The sequence below is a fragment of the Andrena cerasifolii genome, chromosome 4 (assembly GCF_050908995.1).
Source record: "Andrena cerasifolii isolate SP2316 chromosome 4, iyAndCera1_principal, whole genome shotgun sequence".
NCBI lineage: Eukaryota > Metazoa > Arthropoda > Insecta > Hymenoptera > Andrenidae > Andrena > Andrena cerasifolii.
Window position 1 is genome coordinate 16,210,154 of NC_135121.1, and position 18,461 is coordinate 16,228,614.

At 38.3% G+C, this 18,461-nt stretch overlaps 5 protein-coding genes across 11 annotated transcripts; 2 read left to right on the forward strand and 3 right to left on the reverse strand.

Annotated features, from left to right (window-relative positions):
- Window positions 1-511: 511 nt before the first annotated feature.
- Window positions 512-4,751, reverse strand: Sec10 (Exocyst complex component Sec10). Of its 3 annotated transcripts, none has more exons than XM_076811001.1 (7): window positions 4,198-4,751; window positions 3,751-3,841; window positions 3,219-3,662; window positions 2,556-3,133; window positions 2,002-2,490; window positions 1,412-1,919; window positions 512-1,304 (listed from the first exon to the last, which is right to left on the reverse strand). In XM_076811001.1, the coding sequence occupies exons 2-7, from the start codon at window positions 3,781-3,783 to the stop codon at window positions 1,206-1,208; spliced, it is 2,151 nt and encodes a 716-aa protein (XP_076667116.1). In that variant the 5' UTR covers window positions 3,784-3,841; window positions 4,198-4,751; the 3' UTR covers window positions 512-1,205. The 3 variants fall into 3 exon arrangements, with proteins under 3 accessions (XP_076667116.1, XP_076667119.1, XP_076667120.1); XM_076811004.1 differs by lacking the exon at window positions 4,198-4,751 and adding an exon at window positions 3,941-4,087; XM_076811005.1 differs by lacking the exon at window positions 4,198-4,751 and having other exon boundaries at window positions 3,751-4,031.
- Window positions 4,752-4,953: 202 nt separating this feature from the next.
- Window positions 4,954-7,510, reverse strand: Rab1 (RAS oncogene family member Rab1). Its single transcript, XM_076811049.1, has 4 exons — window positions 7,280-7,510; window positions 6,025-6,421; window positions 5,728-5,958; window positions 4,954-5,618 (listed from the first exon to the last, which is right to left on the reverse strand). Exons 1-3 carry the CDS (start codon window positions 7,300-7,302, stop codon window positions 5,758-5,760), a joined length of 621 nt encoding a protein of 206 aa, XP_076667164.1. The 5' UTR covers window positions 7,303-7,510; the 3' UTR covers window positions 4,954-5,618; window positions 5,728-5,757.
- Window positions 7,511-8,906: 1,396 nt separating this feature from the next.
- On the forward strand, window positions 8,907-13,864 carry LOC143368354 (uncharacterized). 3 transcript variants are annotated; one of them, XM_076810994.1, is made up of 6 exons: window positions 8,907-9,324; window positions 9,408-9,739; window positions 9,808-9,938; window positions 10,091-10,257; window positions 10,318-10,433; window positions 11,083-13,864. In XM_076810994.1, the coding sequence occupies exons 2-6, from the start codon at window positions 9,463-9,465 to the stop codon at window positions 13,698-13,700; spliced, it is 3,309 nt and encodes a 1,102-aa protein (XP_076667109.1). In that variant the 5' UTR covers window positions 8,907-9,324; window positions 9,408-9,462; the 3' UTR covers window positions 13,701-13,864. The 3 variants fall into 3 exon arrangements, with proteins under 3 accessions (XP_076667109.1, XP_076667110.1, XP_076667111.1); XM_076810995.1 differs by lacking the exon at window positions 8,907-9,324 and having other exon boundaries at window positions 9,345-9,739; XM_076810996.1 differs by lacking the exons at window positions 8,907-9,324; window positions 9,408-9,739 and having other exon boundaries at window positions 10,008-10,257.
- LOC143368382 (uncharacterized) lies at window positions 13,865-14,828 on the reverse strand. 2 transcript variants are annotated; one of them, XM_076811055.1, is made up of 4 exons: window positions 14,689-14,828; window positions 14,384-14,557; window positions 14,204-14,322; window positions 13,865-14,105 (listed from the first exon to the last, which is right to left on the reverse strand). In XM_076811055.1, exons 2-4 carry the CDS (start codon window positions 14,385-14,387, stop codon window positions 13,902-13,904), a joined length of 327 nt encoding a protein of 108 aa, XP_076667170.1. In that variant the 5' UTR covers window positions 14,388-14,557; window positions 14,689-14,828; the 3' UTR covers window positions 13,865-13,901. The 2 variants fall into 2 exon arrangements, with proteins under 2 accessions (XP_076667170.1, XP_076667172.1); XM_076811057.1 differs by having other exon boundaries at window positions 14,384-14,434; window positions 14,688-14,777.
- A 575-nt stretch (window positions 14,829-15,403) lies between these two features.
- On the forward strand, window positions 15,404-18,453 carry LOC143368359 (adipocyte plasma membrane-associated protein Hemomucin). Of its 2 annotated transcripts, XM_076811008.1 has the most exons (5): window positions 15,404-15,546; window positions 15,621-15,826; window positions 15,962-16,247; window positions 16,308-17,109; window positions 17,158-18,453. In XM_076811008.1, exons 1-5 carry the CDS (start codon window positions 15,437-15,439, stop codon window positions 17,590-17,592), a joined length of 1,839 nt encoding a protein of 612 aa, XP_076667123.1. In that variant the 5' UTR covers window positions 15,404-15,436; the 3' UTR covers window positions 17,593-18,453. The 2 variants fall into 2 exon arrangements, with proteins under 2 accessions (XP_076667123.1, XP_076667122.1); XM_076811007.1 differs by having other exon boundaries at window positions 16,308-18,453.
- Window positions 18,454-18,461: the final 8 nt, after the last annotated feature.

The following is an 18,461-nucleotide window of genomic DNA, read 5'->3' on the forward strand; positions in this document are numbered from 1 at the left end:
TTCGCGAAGCGTAATTGTTTGTAAAGTATGGTTACTTTAATATTCAGTAAAATTGATGGTGCATAAAAAATTTTATAACTTAATATTTCTCTAAATTGCATTATTAAATCGGTTTATGGTGAATCTAAATGATAGGACGCTCTTTATGCACTTCTCCGTTCGTTTCCAGAATCCGGCAGTTGGCACGCTGCTAAAAGTTATCGAACTAATTCGTAAAACTTTAAAATCTATAAGCGTAAACGTGTGTTCTATACTTGCGGATAAATAAGCATCCGTTTTATACCGTATAAAAATTTTCATTTCTATCATTCCTTAAAAGAAAAGCAGTGGTATTTGTTTCAAGTATGCATGTAAATAAAAAGAATACATAGATGATATTAATTAGCATCTTTGGTTTAATTTAGTTCTAACTAGCGTTTATAATACCATGTGAAAAATTGCGTTCTAGAATCTATCTTCCTTTTCAGAAATCAATCACTAAATCATAGTATTTTAATATTTTCCCTCCCTCTTTTATACTTAATACCAATACTTTAACTAAAAGATAGTTTATTTAATGAAACTATTCGTTAAGTTTGGAAACCAAAATATAAACTTATATACGCGCGAGACACATTGAAAAAGAAAGATATCCCCGCGCAACATTGTAGAAATTAACCGTATAATTTAGTGTAACAAATAAAAATGTGCTTTAAATGAAGTGGTATGTAATATGTCGAAATATATTATCAAATTTTGAGCAAATAATTGTCTGATATATCAATTTACATTAGGAATAACGAAATCGAGCAAATTATGCAGAGTACGGAGAGAATTTGATATAAAGAATTTTATACTTAGTTTACTACCTGTATATAACACTTTTCTAAGATAAAGAAACGCTCGCGAAGAACAAAACAGCAATTCTTTATGAGCATTTTCTACAGCAATAGAATTAATACATTTGCTACAAGTATATATTAAAGAATTATAAAACGAAAGAAAATTTGTCTTTCTCGTCGTGCATAGTCGAACCCTAAAAACTAAAGGATTCATTGCTCTCCAAATACATATCTTCAATTAAAGCAATAACTTTCCTTCTTAAGCCTTAGTTTACCCCTTTACAGAGTCGTGTCATGTGGTTGCTATTCCTTTAATTTCGAACATTTTATACAACACACTTTAAATAGCTAATAAGTACCGAATGACTATCGCTACGCAGATTATCATGTGGCTAATCCTTTCAAATAATTTGCTAACTTCTGCGTTTTATAATCGGTTCTTAACTGAATAAAATTCACCAAAACATTGCGGTCCAATGTTGCCTGTAAAAGCAAGAATAATCACCTCAGTTATGAATTAAAGAAGTCGAACGTCACACGTCCGAGTCATTAAGGAATTATAATAAATAAATATCCAGCATATAACATACCAGTTGATCCCCCGTACAAACTTGCTTCAAGTTCTCCGGTTTCACTAATAACAAATTGCACAGAGCATGCAAAGTATCGAACAGGGAAGTAACAAGATCAACTTCGAGCTCCTTGACACATTTACGATATTCATTCATGTCGCAGATCGCACACATCGCGCCAGCAGAGTTGAATTGGAATTGTTGCAGATGATCGTAAATAACTTTATGGAATCGGACCCCGAGCTCGGTCAGAACAGTATTTAAATTCTTTTCGTCCAAAGTATTCCGAATGTGCCGAATCATTCCAGTAACGTATTGAACTACTGTCAAACAGGCTGGCGTGTTCAAAGTATCCACATCTGTCTCGGGTTTGAAGTCAGTTTTACGCTGCTCATTCTGCAAATACACTTTTACCCATCCGACGATAGCATTTATACTCCTATCTAAACCCGTCTCCAGTTTCATATTAATCTGATCCAATATATTTTTCTTCTTCAACATACAATCCCCATGTTTCGGCGTCGATCTAGAAACCAAGTAATTGAGTTTCGAATATACGTATATCTTACGCCTACTGTCGTCATAAAATAAAGGAAAATGAAGCTTACGCGACAAGAGGTATGAGACTGTCATTGAATTGCTCTTCTAAAAGACGTACGATCGCATTGCACTGGCGTATGACATTGAAAAAGTGTATCTCAGGTTGCGTTCTACTTTCAGGGATGGGTACGCTTTGTAAACCTAATTCTAATGCGTAATCAACGTGTTCACTTATTAAGTACTGCAGTAATATCTCCAGGATTTGAAGCGCATTTACTGGAATCTCGTCGAGCTTCGATAACAGCTGGCACCTTTGGAACGCTACTTTGCTTCTCTGTAACAAAGCAATTGCAAGCTCTTCAGACAGAAATGTTTCTCCGCCGTAATTTTCTATCTGGGCAATGTTTATGTTAGTCCTTGCACCCAGAACCGCTTGCAAGTCCCTCCTCAATTCTTGGAAGCCACCAGTTTGCAATTGCTTTTTCTGATGATTCTTAGATTCATAATACTCGATAAGAAGAGCCGCACTCTTCTCCCGGAACGCTTTCGTTTCGATCCTAAAGCAACGTACAAATTAGTCCTATATAAGTTCTACGCACTATTGGTTATTGTATAAACTTACGTAATATAAGTATCCAAGTATTTCTGAAATATATTTCTGGTGAGTTTTGCAAGGTACGTATCGTCAGCGCCCATATTGAACGATTTCAATTCGGCAGACAATTTCACGGTCCTTGTGTACAAATCGTACAAGTTCTTGAGGTACTTATCAGGATCAGATTTGTCGGCTAATTTCGCAACCGCGTACTTTTGAAGCCTCAAGTGATAGATGTTCAGCACGAACTTTGCCATCACCTGTTCGGGATTTGTGAACACTTGTTGCATCAATTTGTTATACTTTGTGCACATGGGTATCACGTCCTGAAATACATCTTTCCCGCCGAACGAACCCATTTGACTCTGTTCTATAAAGGCGTTGATGCACTGAGAGTACCCTTTGAAATGAGCCAGAACCGACGCCAATTCTTTCATACGACTAGCGTCCTCTCTATTGTGCGCTCTAACAAATTCTTCTATAAGATTTCTTTCGATTTCGTCGTATTTGACGGCGATCTTTTTCTTGGCGTGCTCGAACTTTTCAAAGGGCAGCTCTTGAGAAATAAGGTGAAGCTTTTGTATCACGTCCGCCGCTTCGTCGAGCTGTTGTGGAACAAAGAACTTTAATTTGCATGACGTTTTATATCCACCCTGGCTACATAAAAGTTTTTAGAACAGAAATTTGTACCGACGACTTGTCTGTAAAGATCGGATCCGTTAGAGGTCCGGGGCTCAGAAAGTCTGAAAAATGTTTCATTAGCTTCTGAGCCTCGACAGCTCTAGCTCGTGGTGTATTAACGCTCTCCAACTGATCCCCTAAGTGCAAAACCTTAGTAGCTACGAGATTTATTCTTTCGTCTAGCTGATGAAACAAATCGATAGAATGCTTATTTCTTTCTTGTAATTCAAGTATCTCCAGCGTGTGCCTTGCCTCTTCATCCTTCAATGCGGCTTCGAGCTTGTCGCACTTCTTCTGCTGACGTTCTTGCAGGATTTGTAAATCTTTGATTGCTTGCAGAAACGTCTCGTGCACTATCATGGGATCGAAGAACGTTTTCCCACCGTCTTTTGTGGTGTCGTTCACTGTCCTCCAAGCGAGCCTCTCGACAAACTCTTCAGGATCGAATGGATCCTAACAGCAGGGCGATAGTAAAAGTCATTAATCCGCTTTACAAATCGATCGCAGTATTAGAATTCATTTCTTTGGAACAACAAGTTACCTGCTCTAATTCCTTCATGTATTGTTGCATCATTTTGGTAAAGCTTTGTTGACAGTTGTAAGGTTATAGTAAGTGTGGTTACAATGTTACTCTAAAAGAAACAGACACCGAATGCATTAATAATGAATTATACAAAAAATAAATAGGCTTCAATGAACCGCTATTAATAATCGTTCGTTAAGGGCTATACTTTCTATAAAAAATTGGCTCATCCCACGATCGTTTGACAGGTCATACACCACCACCTTTAAATACTTCCTGTGGCCCTCTTAAATGACAGCGTCTTTGTACGAACTTGAATGCTAAGATTGCTAAGGGTACCCACTAATAAGTGATACCAGTTGTCATTGCATACCATCATGCTACATTACGTATTTACATAACTGTACTACTAAATGCTACAGTTACATATGTAACGCAACAATTAACAAATAACGTACAACGTACACATGACTTTTATTCTTGTAATCGTACAGTGTTACAGACGTCCTCGTTATGACAAATTCCATACACTTCTATTTGTTAACCGACGTAACGAACTAATAGTATTACGGTAGAAACTCGACGCAACTTCCAACTATTCTTACGTAGTTTTCATAAAAATCCTGTGACAATACAAACGCGGGGGATTAATCGTAATTGTTGTAATATCGGTTTTGTACAAAATATGCCTTTTCTTCTTTTCAATAAAAATCAGGATAATACATGGTGTATAAAAGCTTCTTGGTATTATCATTATGTATTATAAAGTTCCGCTAAAACAGTCTAATTCATTGACCATCCATCAGACTGATTCGATAGGAGAGGGAGAATATTTAAACGATACGTAACGTAAACTAATCGTAACTATATAGGTATTTCGAACGTTGAGGAACCGGTACAAAAGAGAAATGGTATTTTAACTAAATTTTTAATCATACAAATCCTTATGAAACAAATAGTTCTGTGAACATGCACTTTGTTGTTTTGGAAACGAGACAGATGCTGAATATCCATCTAGCCTTTGTAGAGTTTACAAAGAACGTGATGCTTTTATAATAGGCGAAAGATATTACGAGCATCGCAAGCAGCATAAGTTTAAAAAGAAACTTATGTAACTCTTACAGAAGTTTGTGGCCAATGACCTGTGCAATCGAGGCCTCAATTTCAATCAATCAATCAATCAATCATACAGAAGTTACCGGCTGAAACGAGTGCAACGTCTTCTTTTTTTAAATTATCCTCGAACACATGGGTATGCTATTTGTGTTCTACGTATTAGTGTTGAAATATTTATTAATATAATGTTATTAAATTACACTAATGAGCACTGAAAAAAGAAAGAGGCAGCAACGACGGTATGTTTCAGTATGTTATGAATCTAATTCTTGCTTATCTTACGAAAAACTGTTTGGAATAAAATGTGGAGAAATGTCTGGATAGTACAGAGGGTAAGAACGACTCCCTTCTAAGAAAAAAAAAACATTCAATTATACATGTTACAATTACGCTAGAAAATAAGAGTGCTTATTTTATATAATCACGATACACAATATTATTTAATTTACTTTATAAACTCGAATTGCCGTTAAACGCATCGTTGCGCGAAATCAATGACCTTCGATGCTAATTCGGCGAAGTTTCCTATAGCCGACATTCGCACTAGGTATTAGCGAGTGAGTAATTATGTTCCCTTTCCTTGGGAAAAGAGAATAGAACGAAAGTTGTTTTTATTCGACTCTGTGGCAGAGTCGGTGGTCCATAATTGATAATGCTTCACACCTCATTTTCTTTTTTTATTAATATAAACTGAAACTTTCATGATCTTTCTTATTTCTTCTGGTAATGTTTTCTTAAGCAGCGTAAAACTGCTACAATAAGATGTCCTTCTGTAATTAAAAGATTCGCTTATTAATATATGCACCCGAGTCTTCCGAATTACATTTCCAGCAGCTATAGTTCTCGAGCTGGATTATTGGCAATTACGAAGATGCTCACTTTGGTTACAGAAATGTAAAATTACATTTCTCAGCAGCACCCAGATTTAGAAGGTTCGATTGGACGCCCGTGTTCTATTTTCACTTTGTTTGCCGGATCACTGTTGCCACTGGACGGAGGACCCACTCTCAGCTTTATGTCCGCAGCCATTGTCATAAAAGCCTGTTCCACATTCATCGCGATCTTTGCAGACGTTTCCAGGAACGGAATGCCGAGTTGATCCGCGTACTCCTATTACACGAAACAAGTTATATACAACCGCAACCTGAACGGTCCTTTGTAAATCATTCTGCGTACCTTCGCCGTTGTGTAATCCACTACTTTTTTAGTATGAACGTCGCACTTGTTGCCAACCAGCAGCTTGTTGACATTGTCGCAGGCATAACGGTCAATCTCTTCCAGCCACTGTTTAACATTGTTGAATGTTTCTTGATCTGTGCAGTCGTAGACAACGATAATACCGTGCGCACCTCTGTAATAAGAACTCGTGATCGTTCTAAATCTCTCCTGACCCGCCGTATCCCAGATTTGTAGTTTTATCGTTTTTCCATCTAGGTCGATTGTTCGTATCTTGAAATCTACACCGATAGTACTGATATAACTTTCTGTGTACGTGTCATCAGCAAAACGGAGTAGAAGACACGATTTTCCAACTCCCGAATCTCCAATTAGAAGCAATTTAAACAGGTAATCACTGTAAAGAAAAAAAAATGGAAAGAAAAATTTACAATAATATGCTTATAATCACAGTTAAACAATATTACACAGTTAATGGTATCAGCGTCAAATGATAGAAGCATTAATTGGTATATGGAATTATATCAGTCTATAAACAATTTTATATATATATATATATTTATTTATATATACATATAAACTTAAAACTATAAACAAATATGTGAGAACCACTTGTTGTTTACTTCTACAACTTATATGCGATGAAATGAGAAAGAAACTATAGTCCAAGTCCGATAACACAGCCATAAAAATGATTTTGTCATGAAATCATATTTGCTGCCGATTAATATTGCACGACATTGCATTACGCATTGTTTAAAATAGAATGCGCGTTAAAACATAATCAGAACAATGAAGGAATAGAACCGAAACGAGCGAACTTTGACTCATCCTTTTCGCAACTATTTCAAAGTTGACTCTATGAAACAATCCGTAAAAAGTTTTTACAAGAATTATCTCCAATAGTCAATAATCGATCAGCAGATCAGGAGACAGGTTTCAATGAGTCCGGAGAGAAGAGAGCACAACAGAGAATGAATTTCTGAAATATGGTCATTGAATATAGATGAAGGGAGAAAGAGACAGACAGGGGGGGAGAGACGAGGGAGGGGGAGGGGGAAGGTGAATCTGTCAGATAGGAGTTAAACAGAGCTTCTTCGCATTAGCGTAGCTAAATACGGTACACGGGCAAAAATGATTCAGACCGCCCCGACCGCGGTCGCTGTCGGGGCAGCGAGCGAATCGATTACACGTATCACGAACAGAGCGTATTCCTACATACACTTATGTCTGCGCAAAAAGGAAGTTTACTCACTACTCGGGATTCATTGTGGACATGCTATGCTCAGACACGCTCGCTGATGCCGTGTACCGTCGTCGCTGGGCTCTAGAAGGGACACACGGATCCGCTGAATCTGTAAAGTGACGGTACGGAATTCACAGATCACGTTCCACGATACGAGCGAGCTGCTGTAACAATGGCGGTCACGGTAACTCCTCCCAAACCAGCGAATGAGACGTCCACCATTGACGTAATACCAGAATGGCAGCAGGTGCTGTTTCACCCTCCCGCCGCCAGACGGTGCGCGAGCGATTCGGAACACGAACCACGTCTGCGCAGTTCTTGAATTTCCAATGTTTTCCTCTTTGTTTTCTCCTATATTCTTCTTTAATATCCTTATATTTTCCTCTTTTAATATATTTCGCTTAGGAGCTCGTCGCGTTACAAATAAGCGTAACCCTGGAAATCCTCTAGAAAAACATGTACCTATGACGTGTTAATTGATTTTGTCGATTACACGCATCGAGAATTCTGTATTTAATATTCGTTGTAACGTAAGGTGTTTCGCGCGAGATTATAAATTAGTTTTCCTGGGCGTTAGGAGAAGACTCTCTTTGATGTTGTAAGGTTCGCTAGGGCCATTGGTATGGCGTGGGTGGTGTCATTTGTCATAGCGAATTCGGGAGACCCGCACTGGCACTGCACTAATGCAGCTCCAGCACCCTTAGAGCATATAGACATGGAGGTCTCATTGAGAGCCCGAAACTGCCTCCAACATCGTGCTAGAGAGAAAGAGATACTTTTTCGATGGTTCGAACGAGAGACGTAGAACGAGGGACTCCCAATCGCTCGCAATGCGCATACGCCGGTGTACACCTCTCACTTGCACCAGCTCGCACATGTTTTTCTCTCTCCCGTGATGTTGGCGACAGTTTCGAGGATAGAAGACGTAAGGAAATGAGACCTCCAGTAGTATATGCTCTAAGCCAGCAGTCGGCGTCACCGACAAGCCAACTCAACTACCAAGTCAAGTGAGGCCGCAGCCAACCAGCGTCGACAACTGCTTCCCCGGCAACGCTGATTGGCCTGGCTTGCCTTGGTTTGACGGTGGCGCCGGTTCGTTTCCCACCGGCGGGCTTAAGCTACGCTGATGGAGAGGGAAACACCTACAGGAGCGGTGGTAATGGGTGCGTTCAGCAGACATAACCGGTGAGTGATCTCACTAGATTTTACTCTGAACGCAACCGCTCACTTACTACCCTTAGGGCGGTATTCTCAGTCGCTACTTATTCTTAAGCAAATGCTTAAGCATGTGGCATCCTCTACTAATCTAGTAGCTAGTAAAGGATGCCGAATGCTGAAGCATTTGCTTAAGAATAAGTAGCCACTGAGAATACCGCCCTTACTACCTACTCAACATGTTTAGTAACTGCGGTCGCCATTTTTTGTACCGGAAATAAACTACGGTACATTTGCGATCAGAGATCAGTTCTGTTGACGCTGGCGTCGGTTAGTCTCCAATCGTGGCGCCTCACGCACTATTACCACCGTTCCTGTGAGTGTTTCCCTCTCCATCAGCGTAGCTTAAGCCCGCCGATCCCTGGCTATGAGTAACAAGATTTTCATTGGTCCTACGTTGGATTCGCACGTTATATACTAAATGAAAACCGGTCGAAATAGAGTTCAGAATACATATTGTTATTGGCGTATTATTTTTTTTTTTTGCAAAAACATGCAGATGTGTTTACGAATCAATGAAGATCGCTAAGTTTTATACGTAGCGTTGTGTTTTCGAACCGGGACATAAGAGCTATCGGCTGTCAATTTTGACAGTCAGTTGGACCCAGCAAAACCTCTTGTTATATACATTTTCTTTATCAGAGGTCATTTGGATTTCGAATGCACGAGTTAAAACATACGAAAATTGTCGGACACTGTTAATGTTGGCATACACGCGTGCCAAATGGTTGCATTATTTATCTCATACACCTCATTACACACGATCCTTTTTAGTGAATGTTAATTATTAAACTTTTTACTATTCGCAAATCTTACACTGGCACGTTTATATATAGAACGTTAGTATATACTTCGCGAAACTGTCAGAAGCGGTTCGTTGAACAAAGTAGTATATTAAACATCGTGTTCTCTTTTCATGCAGTGGATATTACTAACAAAATCTCCGGTGGCAGCAATAGTGCAAATACTTTTCATTAATGTCGTCCGCATCTGCCAAAGATAGGTCTTCGTCCGAACTGCTCTTTCGAAGCGTAAGCGGATGTGAACTGAGGCTCAGCGACAAAACTGTGAAAGCTAAAAATGTTATGAAATTTGTTTTATATAAAGACATATCTTTGAATGTAAACGTCACTCTTCTTATAGTATTAGTGACTTTGTTTTTATGGAAAGCGTTCAACATTTTACTACCATTCGCTGTTTCTGTGGTAACCTTGGCGTTACAGATCGCATGCTTCGTCACTTCTGTAAACAGAGGTTCGTCGGATAATTATATTTTTAATAAACAGGTTCGCTTTGTATTAATATCTACTCTTTCTTCGCAGACACATTGGTAGCGGTGGAATCTATTGGTATCTACACTGAAGGGAGGAGAATATTTTATGGTTTAAGTTCGTGCGAATTTGTACCTTGGGATACAGTGGTGGACATATTTATTAATGAAGTGATAACGGGAGTAGGTATTCAGAAACAAGGCGACTGAACACCCGCATCGTACAAATTACACGATATTTGCATTTTTCAGCAAAAAGTACTGTACTATCTTACGCTTATAGTGAAGGATTCATTTGGTGGAAAGGATTCGATAAAATTGATTCCTTTATTTAGAGACTTGATACCCGAAAGAAAATGCCTGGAATATATGTACGAAAGACTAAGTGGTTTGATTGGATCCAGCAAAGAGAAAATCCGGTTTTAACAGTGCCTGGCTCGTACTGGTTGTGTCACAAAAACAATATATACAAGTTTATATTCAAATATCATCGCACGATGAGGTAAATATTCGTGATACAGTATTTCCAATAGAGTTGATTTCAATGTACTTATCTTTACAGGAACATAGAGAAGTTTAGTTTCGGGAAGGAATTAATGAAAGTGATAAGAAGAATAATAAAGACTCAACCATGTCAAGGGCAACAATTTGGTACAAGTCACCTTTTAGTTACTTACAGTATCCTTTTTTCACTACCGAAATAGATATTAACCTTCGCATGACGGACCGTAAAAGCCGGTGGCCGGGCCGCTCGTGCCCCGTAATATTGACACGCCGATTCGCTTCTAAATGTAAGACAATCGCGGCGTTTTACTTACCATGGCTCACACCCATAATTGTACACTCTTTACCGATCAACAGTCGAAATCAGCGATTTTCGACCTTATTCTGCGATCTTTAAACGTTTGTAGCTCGGAGCAACGTCAACCGATTTTGATGAAATTTGCAGCATGTATACTTACTTGAATCTACAGACGGGTTTTTTGAATTTTCATTACTATTTTTTTTTTGCTATTCCGAGCAATTGCAATTTTGTTCAAAACGACGAAACACGTCACTTAGCAAACTAATCCTTCTCTAAAGCTTCTAAAAAAAATTCAAGTCGTTTGGACCAATTTTAAAAATGTTATGCAATTTTACAGAGTGTACGATTATGGGTGTGAGCCACTGTATACCTATCGCTACGAATGTAAACAGTCGACAACGCACGGGTTTCCGCTAACCCGGCCATCGTTATGCGAGGGTTAAAACATCGCGGCATTCAGTTTTTTATCGGTTTCGAAGTTGCATACTTGTACAAAGTTTCTTAGCTGTAATGTATAACAAGATCGAATAGCATGGACACGTCAGGACAAAATGTTCGCATTACTGAAATTTAAAGAACGATCGGTTGCTGCATTCTCTCATGCGTTTGTTCTCACCATCAAGATAGTGTTTTCTGTGGACAGCGGAGAGCAGAATGGAAATTACGTGATGACATTCCCCTTTCCCGACGAGTGTTTAATTCATAGCGACGAAGATTTAACTAATGCGCGCGCATGTGAAAATACGAATGAAGAAGAGAATACATGTCCAACGCAGCCTTCTGAAAATGATCGTCCAGAGGAAAGCAGCCAGTGTGATGACATAGAAAAGGAAGTATTAAAGTCGGAAGATAAAAGTATTCGACTAGGTAATAGTTTGATAGTTGCTAATTCAAAAGAGACATTCACAAATGCGCAAGCTGTAGAACATACAACGAACTGTGAAAACGCAAGTAAAGTTAGGGAAAGTTCAAAGGTATCATTGGAGCAATCTCCGACGCCCAGTGTGTCTACTAAATATAGCGCGGAGCTTGATAACAGAGAGAAAGAAAGTAAACATTCGAGACTAAGTACAGAAGAATTGGAAAAGGGAAACAGGAATCAGAGTGCGAACAGTACAAATTCAATGGTATTAAATAACATTACAAATGAAGTTGGAGAGAACGAAGAGGAAGTAAATTTTAACTACTTTGACGAGGGAAATATCGATAATAATAGTTTCTCTTTGGAAGAAATGAACGCGAAAGATATTAAATTACCAAATAATAACAACGAATTGCTTGAGATGGATGAATACGGCACTGAAAACTACTCCACTCAATGTAAAGCTGCGTCAGACATTAATGAAGCGGAAAGTAGTACCGTTGCCGCTATTAATACGGATTCTGCTAACTTACCGTATCAGTACTTGATAGAGAAAGAAATAGAAGACGCAAAACATAGGAATGCAAATGCGGATGAGACGAAGAATAATGCTAAAAGATGTAATAGCGATGAACTGGATTGTAGGAAACGTAAGTTAGAAGAAATTAACGAGAAACATTCCACAGATTCCACAGAGCTGCTTACAAGTGGCGCAAACATTGACGACTGCTCTTATCATAAGAAGAGAAAACATACATCAGATAACAAGGCTTCGCGATCGTCCGACATTACAGATCTAGTTATGGAAGGATTAATGTTTACAATTCGCCAGGGGCAAGATACTGTGGCAGTTATAGAGCAGAAAACTAAACTGGAAATAGACGAGGTATTAGAAAATTCGGAGAAAATTGAAACTAAAAGAGGCGAGAAGTGTTTGCGAAATTCCAGCTTGCTCGGATTGGAGAACTTGATCACGATGATTGAAACGCCGAAGCAAGGCAAACGTGAACATAAATGTCCAAATACAATTATCCGAGAGAATACTTTAAAGAATGACTGTGTAAATAAGCCTTTACTTAATGGCACGAAACATTTTTTAACAGATAATGGAACTAATCAACACATTGATAAGCTGTACCTACATTACTCGCAGTGGCAAACTTCTACTAACAATGCTTCTTTAGCTGGTACAAGTTTTACTACTAATAATATAAAAGATATTACAAACAACGATCGATATCCTGCAGCATATGTCCATGAATATGACGAAAATAACAAATTTGTGGAGAATGAGGATCCAGAATATGAAGAGGAGGAGGAAGACATTGTACCAGAAGTGTTGCAAGATCAGCGTTTTCAGACTGCTGTGCTTTCGTTTCAGCAAGAAAATAAGCCTCAAGGCAAAGTGATAGTCGTGTCAAATAAAGATTTATTAATGGACGATATGGACACCGAGGATTCTATTAAATTTGAAACAATGGAAGCTAAACTTCGTCCCCTTTTCAGCAAAGATTTATTATCGAAAGTACGGTCGAATGGTGCCAATACAATGTATAAATCTAAATTTAATAATGCTGAACAGCATAAATCGAGTGTTCCTAAAATTGTTTCGAACGAAATTATCACTGCAGATCAGATACCGTCGTCGTTACAAAAAATGCTCAAAAACAGATCGTCAGTAATGCCTACGACTGGTGAAAATAAAGTAGACGAAGGTAGTAGCGAAGGCTATAAAATGAAAGTATGTCGGGAAGTAGATACTGCTTCTAACGCGCGATCAAACAGTCCAGCTTTAAATCGTAATATATCGAAAGATGCTCGATGTCTAAAGAATTCTGGCGCATTTATGCGCGGCAGTAATGAAAGTCATAAAGAAAGTACATCATCCGTAGCATCAAAGGTGGAGTTAGAAGGTGTTGATAATTCAGAGAATAACATACAGTTAAAAGAGGAGAAGCCACGAAAACAAAATGTTAATACTCGTAAAGAAGAACAGTTGTCGCGGAATGGAATAGAAGATGTTACGCGTGAATTTTACCAGGATCATTCGTACCAGCGAAAGAAAAAGGACGTAGCTAACCAGAAGTATTTAAGATCGAAAAGAAAATCTCTGAACACGCTGAGAGACACAGATGATGGTGAAACGCGTATAGAGATGGTGAAATTTTTACATGATATTACAAGAGGTGCCAAGGTTGTTGTAAGACGTATGAGTACAAAGAATATTCATAGTATAATAGAAAAAAGTTCCTCGTTAGCAGCTTGCAAGCAACACTAGTAACACTTTCAAATAATAAGTTAAAAACTAATTAGCCTAAGATTGTTGCCTTATTTATCTTCGATTCGATTTACAGTTTACTATTAAGCGATAAATGTGTATAGAAATTTTTGTAAATGTATTTCACTCGCTGGAAGCGAATGACAAATAAATATATAACGCTATCATCTTAAGTATTTTATTATCAGAAAAGTGTAAGCTTTAACTTCTTAACAGTTTATTCATCTCGTATGTTCTTTCGCGTTCTATTTGGTCCGCGACAGCCTTCAAATTATCCAATTTGTCCGCAATATCTTGCAACTTGTCGTCCAAACGTTCGAAACATAATTCGTTTTCGTTAAGTTCAATGTTAAAATGTACGCTTCGCTCGAAAACGGGTTTCGATGTTTGAGACACTTTCATCATCTGAAACACAATGATCGATTTCATGAAAGAGAGTTAATATGAATTGATACGCTATTTTAAATATTAATAAGTATGTTCCTGTTAAGAATGTTCATTACATGTATATCATTCTTAAGTTGGATGCATTTTTGAAGTACATCAGCACATTGACGCGGGTATCGTTCTCGGGCGTCGCACACTTCGAAAAGCGCTTCTTGGCACTGTTCTTCGAGATCATCTGAAAAACCATTCGCGTATGAGTGATGCGGTTTCATTCTTATAAAACCTCCGACACTCACCCATCCTTGATCATTTATTCAGCTTGCTGCATCTTCTTTCAACATCATTATCCGTAATTTAAAATTAAAATCGTGTGTTATTTAAACAGATGACGGCGTAGGTTGTATAGCCTTAGCAACTATGGCGTTGTTTGCTACACCCACCACTAGGGGGTCGTTAACAGCTGCGGTTCTCTAAAGTCAAACATTTCTCCACATTCATTTCTCGCGCAAACATATCACCTTTTCTAACATAGCTTTCAATTCTTGTAATTCTACTTATTATAAACTAAAGACTACCAATATTTCGTATAAATAAAACGTACTTGCTACTCTACGTGTATAAATTCACATTAACCCAACGAAATCTGTGAAACATTCTCGATGATCGTGAATCCAGTATGCGGGTCAATACTTTTTCGGCCAGATCGACGCGAGAGTACGCCAATGACCGCTAAGCAAACAATTAATGATAACACGCAGATATTCGTATACCTCGAAAATTTCATACATTTAGTACGTATGTGCCACAATGATTAGCAAGAAATAATCTCGAAAGAAGCTCCTTATAATATTACCGTCATTGGCGTAGCTAACCCGTGCGTCATTTAAAATTCACAACTATAAAGCACAGATCAATACCAACGACAAAGTATATCGAAGCTAAGGTCCGGCAAATATTATCACCGATTCGGCCGACTATTAACCGAAATGTAGCCGGATCGTAAAAACGACCTGCCGCGTTGGCGATGAAAATAAAAATCATGTGGCCGACGGAAATCGATAGCACGAGCATCTTCCGCCCGCGTGGCACTTATTTGGCCCTACTTTTGCTGACATTGGCAAAGATCTGCACTTTACCGCACAAGATTCAACGCCATTAAAGCCGTGAATGCCGTTATCTACGCCGGCAAGAAACAGTTACGTAAAAGTAGTCTTTCTTTTTTCTCAGTGCCCGTCACCGTCGAGATGAAGAAGCACTAAGGGTGGCCGGAGCTCTCGCGATTCCTCATAAATAACAGTCCCGCCGCAAAGATACAGCTTCGAAGATATTGATATTCGACAATTTTAATAATGGGATACCTAAAGTCGATTGGCACCGTCATCATATATACTTGTCTGTTCTTCGCTGTAATCACCTTTCTACCAGGTTTACCTCCAGATGCAGAGTTCTCCGAGTATAGGTACGATATTTATGTTTTATTATTTAGGATATTTACGTGCAAACTAATTACGGTACCGCGATACGCGTTTCCAGTATAAAGCGCCCTGGCGACACACCGAATCCATTCGAGTTGAAAAATCGGCTACAGGGAGCGGAAGTACTATTCTCCGGAGAAATTAAAGGTCCAGAATCTTTCGCCTCGTACAATGGAGAGTTATACACCGGTATCCGCGGAGGTTACGTCGTGAAGATCGAAGAAAATCGCATCGTGCCGGTCGTTAAGTTTGGTAAAAAATGTGGTACGTGAAATAAAGATTTTCATTCCATGACCAATATCTGACGATTTAATCGTTTCGATTGCCCGCCGAGTTTATTTTTAAGAGAATATATGACGACTTTAAAATCGACAATTTAAAAGAAAAGAACTCTTGCAGACGGCTTATGGCAGGAAGAGAGATGCGGTAGACCTCTGGGCCTGCAGTTCAACAGTAAAGGAGATTTATTTGTAATTGATGCTTACTACGGTATCTTCAAAGTTAACGTGAATACTCGACAGTATACGAATATAGTCAATAGTTCCGAACCCATCGAAGGAAAGGCGCCGAGATTGCTCAATGCTTTGGATATAGCAAAGAACGGAGACATTTATTGGGTCGACTCGTCCGCAGACTTTTCCCTTCAGGATGGAATCTATTCGTGCCTAGCTAATCCTTCTGGAAGGTAAGAATTTGAAATTCAAGATGTTTGTACGATTGTACACGCAACGTTGCTTATTTGCAGACTGATTCGATACAATGCGGCGACAAAGAAGAACCAAGTATTAGCGAAGGAATTGGCGTTCGGGAATGGAGTCTTATTGAGCGACGATGAAAGTTTTCTGATCGTATTAGAGTCTACTGCTTCGCGTATTATCAAATATCATTTGAAAGGTCCGAAAGCTGGACAGCAAGAAGTCTTTGCCGAAGGTTTACCTGGTATGCCAGATAACGTACATAGCGATGGACAAGGAGGTTTCCTAGTGTCTCTGCTGGTGTATATAGATTCTGGTCATCCTATGTTACTTCAATCCCTTATACCCCATCCACAAATACGAAAACTGGCCAGTAGGCTGTTGTATTTGATAGAAGCTCCGTTTAAATTTCTGCAAGATGTTTATCCAAATTATTATGCAGAGCGAGTTTTGCATTCGGTAGGTTCGTTTGATAGCTCAAGGATTCTTGATACAAAGGAAACTTCAGTAATACTCAGAATGAGTAAGACTGGGACTGTCTTAGATGCTTTATATTCAGAGGGTGAAGCAGTTCATGGCATTTCTTCCGCTTATATACACAACGGATACTTGTGGCTTGGTTCTCCTTGGAACGAATACATCATGAGAGTACCATTGAAACAAGCATTCTCGGATTTATCGGAGAGTACGAAATCATCGAATGTAAAACAACAGAAAAAGGAAGAACCGGTTATAACAGTCACAAGTACGCCAAATGTTAAGGTTGAAACGAAACCAACAAATGCTAAACCGGCTGCGCAAAAACCTACCGCGAAACCAACTGCAACAACTCTTAAACCAACTGCACAAAAGGTTACCGCAAAACCAACTACAACAACTTCTAAACCAACTGCACAAAAGGTTACCGCAAAACCAACTACAACAACTCCTAAACCACCCTCTCAAACGTCGACCACACAAAAACCAGCCACAGATGCAACAACATCAAAGCCAAAAGCACATTCTGTCACTACTACTAGTAGTACTACAACTACTACCACTCCAAAACCACCTTCAACGCCATCACCACCACCGCCACCGCCGTCATCATCACCAACTGCTTCCAAAGCACCGGTGAAAGAGACCAAGACCGATAAACCAAAAGAAATTAACAAAGATAATTCTAATTCAAACGTTAATAGAAAATCATCAAATGTAGACACTGAATCGTCAAAGAGAAGCAATAAAGCAACAGAGAAGCCAAAGTCTGATGAGACCATTAAGATAACTGCCCGTGCAACTGAGACAAAGAATTCCGAGGCAACAGAGAAGAAAAGTGATTCCACTAAGAAGTAAAAGCAAGCTGCTTGTAACTTCAGACATTCTTCCAAGTTTCATTTAATACTTGATTACTATTATCAACTCTATTACATATTACAGGTTCTACATATTCCAAACATATCGACTTGTTTAGGCTTTAAAAGTTTCTAACATACATACCCATTGCTGTTTTAAACGGTTCACTTTTTATTTAGGTTTTTTTTTTTAACAAGTAGTTCAGTGAAATGATATAAGATTATTTCATTTTGCTGTAATTCTCGTATAAATGAACAAAAGATTAGGAAAAGTCATTAGAGACTGTGATTTAGATTTGTACACGAGGTTGAAAATGTTTTTGCAAACCATTCCACATTGCAGTACATTATATATACTACTTAGTATCATGTTTAGTATATATACATACACATTTATATATATATATATATACACACAAGTTGTATATGTATGTTGTAAATTCTAATTTTATTTAGTTGTATAACAAAGATGAGGTCCAAATGAAAGAAGGGAAACTGTTATTTTGTTACAGATGTTCTTGTTGTTTTTCATATCAATTATCATTCCAGAGAAAAGAAGATTGTATAATAGGATAAGATTAAATATTAAAATGATTATTCTATGAATAAGGTAATTTATATTAAATCGAATGTGTTTGTTAAACTTGAATCATTCCCTTGTTATTAAATTTGTTTGATGTAATCGTAGGAATATTATGAATCTTCCATTACATTTTTCATTTCTATTTTTATATGTGATCTATTTTTCTATTCTAGACATTAGCTTTGTGCACGGTGGTTTAAAGTAATGTTATTAATTTTATACGAAAGTTGGGGAAATGGTTGTATAAATGCTATAAGAATAAAATTCCTTTTTTAAATATTCCTTTT